We start from the raw sequence: 7,988 nt of genomic DNA on the forward strand, positions 1-7,988 counted from the left end.
GATGTTGATATGGTGAGCCCACTAGGGAGCCCCCACCCTTACCTATGTCAGTAATGAAGGCTGGGTTGGCTGTGAGGGGTACTGAGATGTTGATATGGTGAGCCCACTAGGGAGCCCCCACCCTTACCTATGTCAGTAATGAAGGCTGGGTTTGCTGTGAGGGGTACTGGGATGTTGATATGGTGAGCCCACTAGGGAGCCCCCAACCATACCTATGTCAGTAATGAAGGCTGGGGTAGCTGTGAGGGGTACTGGGATGTTGATGTGGTGAGCCCACTAGGGAGTCCCCACCCTTACCTATGTCAGTAATGAAGGCTGGGGTAGCCGTGAGAGGTACTGGGATGTTGATGTGGGTCTTCTCTGTGTGTAGACACATTTCTTGGTGCTTCACAAATGATGTCACAGCTGTACCCTGACTTGGCTTTCGTCGACATTCCTCAGATATCTGCTCCTCATTCTGAAGTGTTACTGAAAACTGAAAATTACAGACAGATATTGCAGAACTGAAGGCACAGGACATTATTATATATAATGCCAAACCTAACAAACAATTCTGTTAGTAGAATGTTTTACCCAATTAATTTTGTACTTTTTTTTCTTTGGTCAATTTTCGATTAAGATATACAATATAGCAATCAATACAACTCAAGGAACATATAATTGTAAATCAGACAAGGCAGTTCATTATCAAATATACTGTTCATACTACACTCCATATTGTTTCCAATAAAGCATCAATACACTTAAAAATATTCAAATCATGACAAGCAGATGAAGCTGATCGTACCTGAACACAGGAGACCGTCCCATCAGTAAAGTCAAAAGCTCCCACAATATCCTCGCCTAATTTGTAGGCTTGTTTGAATAAAATGAACTTTGCCACTTTTCCTTTGGCATTAGTTATATTGTATGAATCTGAAAATATATATGGTAGTAAGCTATAGAGTGCAAATCGTGCTTGATTTGCTGTGAAACCAGATATTTTGGAGGGGGCCCAAATTTCGTGGTTTCCCAACAAATCACCATTTCGAAGGGGACATGAATTCATGGAGTATGAGTACCCTGTCAAATGGGGATTGGCTTTATATCAAACTTGTAATTGATTAGTGATTTCACAGTATCAGGTAATATAACTTAATGTTTTATTATGAGAACTAGGGACAATGTGCGTGCTAGTCAACTGCCTCCCCACATATGGCTAGAGGGTTGGAGGGCATACTTACCCTCCTCCACCAGTAAATTATTTTGGGTACCTTTAGTGTATGAAAAAAAGTGATTTATAGCATCTAGGTTCAACTCTTAATTGATTGAGAGGTCACAATTGTCGAGTGTAGCAGTAATTATCAGTCCTGTGTAAATATTCTCAATTCAGGTATTGATATATAGTTGGCTACATATAATACAGATTTCAAGCCTCTGTGAGAGCTCAATGCTTCATCAGCATGCTAATTTTAGTACACATCTAACAATATTACCTATATAATAATTATATAATTAAAACTATGCTAGTAGTAGTATGTCTGTAGTAGATTGTGATCATCTTTGAGGATCTATAGGTGGTGGGATTTGTGATCACACTTGATCTGAGAACTCCAATGAGGAGAACATTTGTACTTCCAACCTTGTAATGCACTATTTTTAGAAAATAGTGTTATTATTCTGCACTAGTATTTTTAGAATTATGACACTATTATTCTGCACTAATGTGTTTGACTATTTTTAGAATGGTGACGTTATTTTTGTCTGCCCTACAAACTTACGTGGAGACTTTCTGGCAGTTATAGTAGCCAGAACCTGCAGCGCAATATCTAGAAGTGAGTTCTCTGTCTGTTGTGGCTTCAGGAAAGGGTTGGACGGAGTTACTTCTTCACCCTCTGTGTACACACTGATGTCATTCAGCCCTGTGATATACAAAAGACCCATACTCAGCTACAAATGTAGGTACAAACATCTATTATGGTTGCAAAACCAACTGCCATCTTACTATTACATAAATTTAAGTTTCTGTGATGAACTTATTACAGGCAGGTGGTACAACATGTATTTGTATACAAGTGGAAATATCAAACAGGTGATATTGTATATATATGTACCAGGAAACTTTCAACCAGTCAAACTTGTGTCCTAAATTTCTGTGTGCACCAAGTGTTTATTTTGCCCTTAATCCTTTCACCACTGTAGACCATAATGGACTCATCCAGATCAATGCATGGTAGAGTCTACTAAAGTTACATAGGATTGAAAGGGCTAACTTTTGATTACTATGTTTAATATATTGTTTACTGGTGTTCGGTCTAAGGATAGATTGACCCTAATCAAAAAAGATGAAAGGTAAGCTGCGTTAAAACTTTCCCAGTATATAGCAGTTTAAACAGGTGAATTCTAAAACAAGTACAGGTATTACATCATCTTGGTTTACTAATTACCATGAAGCACAAGGACTCTGAAAGGAATTCGCAGCAGCTTGGTTGGGTGGTCAAACTTCTGGGTACCAATGGTCAGCTTATATGAGTATTTAACAGCTTGACCCCTATAAGAGGGAGGGGCATCTGAAGGAATTGTGTCCTCGAAAGTATCTGTGAATAAAAAATAAGTCATCTCCCAGAACTTGATCAATGGTACATTTACTCCAGGTGAATATTAACAAATTTCTGACAATTTCATGCTTTACAACTTTTCCAGCATTACCAATGAAACAGTGTGAACTTTCATGGGTTATTTTACTTTGCATTACAGCTCAATATTCATTCACAAATTACACATGTCCTAAATGTAGTTATCTTTGTAACATTGATTTTTTGTTTATATCGTCACATGACTACACCTTCTCTGCATTGATGGGAGATATATTGTCATTCAGTTAACTTGCTGAATGTAAATGAAGTGGTCTCTGACAGCAGTAGTCTCCAGGTGTGTTTTTTTGTATATATTTAATCATCATAACAAAATGACATCATTGGCAGATTATCATGGCACAGTACACAACATCGTCGGATATCCACGGTTGATTTCGCTTCGGCACTCACTACTCATCAGTGAGTGCCGAAGCGAAATCAACCGTGGATATCTGACGATGAGTACACAAACACAATTGATTTTCATTTACATCTGTTTGTTAATGGACTTCTTTAGAAAGATATGAAATATTTTCCCTGCATATTCAACTACTACTATCTTTAAACTATGAAATATCACTGAAAACTGTCCTTATCTATTTTTATTTGATGTACGTATTACTTACTTGCCAAATGTATAGTCCAGCATCCAGTGTACATGTTTGGCCAAAATGACCACAAATTATCTTGGTGCAAAATGACAGTAACTTAATATCTTCAAAGAATCGTTAGTTTATATGTACATTGTTTGTACATAAAGTAACATTTTGATATATATAGACAGTTCATATATGCTTTTAAGCCTTTCACCACTGTTATCCAAAATGGTCTCATCCAGATCAATGCATGGTAGAGTCTTACTAAAGTTACGTATGGGTGAAAGGGTTAACTTCAAATTGTATTGAAAACATTGGCAGATTTTCATATGTTATAGAACTTAATTAATGGTACTTGTTAATAAAAAGTCAAATGAATTTGATACATATGGTAAACCCATCAAAACAATGGTAAAGTGGGGAAGGGGCATTGGGTTTAGACAGATCATACTTACATGATTTTGATTCTCCGGCTGCTAGTCTGAGATCACAAAATAATATCCGAGGCGTTGACGCCAGCACGGTCAATCCCCTCTCACCTGTATAATCACAATACATTATAGTCATACAGCTGTTTAATCGGTAGTGATGGATGGATATTGTCAAAGATCTGTCAAGTAATTCTAGAGAAATGACAATTTTTGAACTGCTTAAAATCCAAGATGGCCACCTTGCAGCCTCTTGTTTTTCCAATCAAAATCTCAAAACAAAACATGCATAACTAAGAACCATGGGGAATCTACACATGAAAGGACTGGGGACATTAAAGGTCACTTTTCGCCTCATCAGAGATTGTGAATTAGTTGCTATGTTCGTAATCTGGAACAAATGAAGTATATGCAAATACGAAATTTAAAATTCATTCGACAACTGGTTTAGGAGAAATGGCATTACAAGGAGAGACAAAAACCCGCAATTTCATAAGAAATCATGTGAATATCGTCTGTTAGGCGCTATTTGGTTGAAAATAGGCTATTTTAAAGGAAATAAACAAAACACTCTTCATTTTTTGAAAGCCTTAGCAAGCAACAAACAAAAAAATATTTCACATGCTAAATCATCGTAATACTAATGTTCATTCGCAGAGAGGATTTTTTGTTTGTCACATGCGGATGCTTGCATTTCTGCATGTTAACTGTCCAAAAACACCATATTTTTGCTTGTTCTGCACAGCAACGCAATTTCGTTGCTATGGTAGGGCATCTACGCATGCACATTGGAAAAATCTGCATCAATAATGATAGCCCCAATTAACCAATATGATGCTTATAACAGAAATTGGTAAATAATTTCAAGTTAATTTTTTTTTAAATTTATGAGGCCAAAAATGACCCATAACGCCCCAATCCTTTGAATAAAGATCCAGTAATTCTTAATAAATAAGAATAACAAATTTTAAATGTCAAAATCAAAGATGGCCACCTCACATCTTATAATGATCAGACTCACAATGAAAACATGCACAACTAAGGACCAAGGGGAACCTATATATCAAATTTGGCAGCCTGGTAGCCATGTTGTTCTTCTGATCAGCCTCAAAATGAAACAATGCACAAATATGAACCAAACAAAAATCATCTATGAAAATCTCAGAATAAGCCTTCCAATACTTCTTGAGGAATAGCAATAATAAGAACTGTTAAAGGACTGATGGATGTCAGACAAAAGACCAACAACACAGATTCAATAGCCCAATATTTACTGATGGTGTGCTAGTTAAAAAGATGTGAAACAAAATGATGATTGTCACCTTTGCTTGGTACGAAGGAGGTATCACAGCCCGTGGTGGATACCTCTTCGGTGGACATCCGCTCCGACCGTATCAGATGGACCCTGGTCTCGCTGACCGAGCATTGACAGTGGATCTGGACACTGGCCCATGCCAAACACTCACTCCCATTTCTATAAATAAACCATAACACAGAAGACTTCTTTAAAATCTTTATATCTATGATTGTTTTAGTACATGTGATGTATACAGATGTATATGTATGCAGTAAAATAAATTTCAATACATGGAACTGTCAAGTTTTATTAAAGTAGAACTGAAATTACTACATTGTAGATATGATAGACTGTCTCAGAAGGAAAAATTCAAGTGTCATCATTTTGTTTCACGAATTGGATTCTATTTATTTTCGGCTATAACATGGTTTTATCTCTTTTGTTATACTGTTCACCTCCATCAAAATATTCCTTTCAGTTTAGAATTTGAAAAGCACCATAAAAATTATATAAATTATTTCATATAGCTTTTAATCACCATAGAAACTTTTTTCATTTCTTTTCTATGTACACAACTTTCAAATTCTATTTTTTTCTTTAACTAAAAGTATTAACTGTTACACTGAGGCTGAAATACGTAGATGTGTGTACAGCAAAGACTTACTGTGTTTCTTCATGAGCTGCTACATTTGTGAAGGTTATGACACATTTGACAATCTCTCCAGCTAAGTAGACCGACCCCCGGGGTAAAATGGCAGACACCTCAATCATTGTTCTGTCTTCTACTCCATTTTACTTCTAGCTTTTCTGCAAAATGAGAGAAAAATTCAAATACTATGCCAACCATTTACATTTTATACCGTATAAGAAATAAACCAGCTGTTATTCAATTTGACCTTCACTAGGAAAATCCACATTTGCCACATTGGCTGAACCTGAAATAAAACGCCAGGCACTGATCGGGACCAAGGCTCACCTCTGTAAAACTTGGCATAAGCATATACTGGTAGGAGGGTCCAGTTTTGCCTGGCAAAACTAAAATATTAACTATTGCTAGTATTTTTAATTATCACATAAAACAAGGTCAATTCTGTGTCACATATTATGATATATAATTTTGAAAATGCTATAAAGTTTAGTATACAGTTGAAAGAAGCAGAGACACTGCTTGGTTTATTGTTTCTATTTGACAGAAAACAGTATGTGTTCCTATCTGCCTGCTAGGTGGTCCCAAATGCCTTTGTTTATCACAGAATATTTCTGTGTCACATATGGACTGTATCAACTTGGATATGTAAAAGCAGCTGATAAACATTCTAAAAATGCAAAATAATGTATCTATCCGTGTCTTTCCTGCAATGTTGCATTGTCCCCATAATCTTGGACAAGTTGTAGATCTGATAGTTATAATAATAATAACTTTATTTAAAGAGTATCACTCTTAAGGATCATACCTATCTTCCAAAAGGTCCTCTACATACGTACATATATATATAACAATGTAGTCAGACTCAGAAAAACATCAACAGGTATACATGCACAATATAACAATACTATAGAATATCAAATATTTATAACAAAATCTCAAGAAAGTATTTCTTATAAAAAGGGAAATATTAACAGCAATATTTACGTATATATTAACTTTTTAAAAGTTTCAGAGTCTTTGATAATTTTATTTCTGCAGGTAGTGTGTCCCATATCATTACTCTCGAATATTGGAATTGGAATAGTTCGGAGTGGGGACGACATATATTTTTATATATAATATAAATATATTATTTGCAGTTGATGATTGAGAATTGTGTTCATGATGGGTCGTTTGACAAAACTCGAACATCCTTGTGAGATAGTTTGGAGTGAGGTTATTTAATGTTTTATATATTATTTTGGTGTAACAGGCATAATGTCAAGTTCTTGGAACATTTCCTTAGAAGAATCAAGAATAACATGAGCAATGCATTTTTGTGTTCATGTGGGTTTTTTTGTTTCTTACATTTTAGTATATTAGTGAAGCCGATTTTAATTGTGGGTTCCTTCTTTGATCCCCCTGGGGAAGAACACTATTCTCTTTCCTGTTACAAATGGTGTCTGTAGCGGCTGTCACTAGAATAGTGTCACTGTGTGGCAGGTTTTAATGCTATGTTTCTATGCAACACCTGTTTCTGCGCCCTGAACTTTTGTGAATTGCTGCAAAAACCTCCTAAGATTGTTATGTCATACATGATTTAGTAGTGAAAGTAAACACTTAATCTATATGGGCGGATTGGTCGAGTGGTTAACACTTCGTAGTACAACAGTCCTCCGTCGTTACAATATGACGATTTAATGTATGTTTGTGTGGATAAATATTGTAAATAATACAAAATTCCTTTAAATAAACAAGTAAACAGGTAAACAATGCACCTGTCAAACACTAACAGGCGAAGGTTTTCATCAAACTGCCAGAAGCAATGTTACAGTTATTTATCAAATTATGTATTTAATCCGTATGGAACGAAGAGCATATACAGATGCATTTTCGACAAGTCACGACATATGAATTCATAAAGGGTACATGGATTTATCATTGCCTTGTTTACACTTACAAATCAACAACAATATGAGATATCAACAGCTGTCGTGTTTCCTTTCCGAAGACTTTTTGTGATACAGATGACAAAACGCAAATCAGACCTAGAGGATCACTGTAAAATTAGAATGAACGGCTGAAATTATTTCCGGAATAAATAGCTTTTATAACAAGACGTAAAGCCCCGACAATCAATAAGTCAAGCAATCGATATGGGATCCATCACTCGTACAAAAATCAAATAATTTCGAGAACATCTGAACATTTTGTTTTCTTCTTATTTCAAGGGATCAAATAATTTTAATTGACTAAACCTGCGCTGAGGCAAATGGATATTGCAGGTTTAGTAAGATTGGCTGAGCCAGATTAAAGCAAAGTATGTCTTATGACATTATATAGTGGCAGTGACACTAAACTCTACAATAATGGGTTTTTTTTATACCACGATTAAATCAGCTTTCAATTAGACTGTATAGCTAT

General features: G+C 35.6%; 1 protein-coding gene across 1 annotated transcript in view; it reads right to left on the reverse strand.

Annotated features, from left to right (window-relative positions):
* The window catches only part of LOC110445660 (RAB6A-GEF complex partner protein 2-like), a 13,918-nt gene extending 6,316 nt beyond the window's left edge, over positions 1-7,602 (reverse strand). The window contains exons 1-8 of the mRNA XM_021490388.1: positions 7,525-7,602; positions 5,601-5,743; positions 4,962-5,113; positions 3,667-3,750; positions 2,427-2,576; positions 1,761-1,901; positions 788-915; positions 298-475 (exon numbers count right to left, since the gene is read on the reverse strand). Of these exons, the coding sequence (XP_021346063.1) occupies positions 298-475; positions 788-915; positions 1,761-1,901; positions 2,427-2,576; positions 3,667-3,750; positions 4,962-5,113; positions 5,601-5,707 (940 nt within the window). The 5' untranslated portion in view covers positions 5,708-5,743; positions 7,525-7,602. The remainder of the gene's footprint in view (positions 1-297; positions 476-787; positions 916-1,760; positions 1,902-2,426; positions 2,577-3,666; positions 3,751-4,961; positions 5,114-5,600; positions 5,744-7,524) is intronic.
* Positions 7,603-7,988: the final 386 nt, after the last annotated feature.

The sequence above is a fragment of the Mizuhopecten yessoensis genome, unplaced genomic scaffold (assembly GCF_002113885.1).
Source record: "Mizuhopecten yessoensis strain PY_sf001 unplaced genomic scaffold, ASM211388v2 scaffold2329, whole genome shotgun sequence".
Lineage (NCBI taxonomy): Eukaryota > Metazoa > Mollusca > Bivalvia > Pectinida > Pectinidae > Mizuhopecten > Mizuhopecten yessoensis.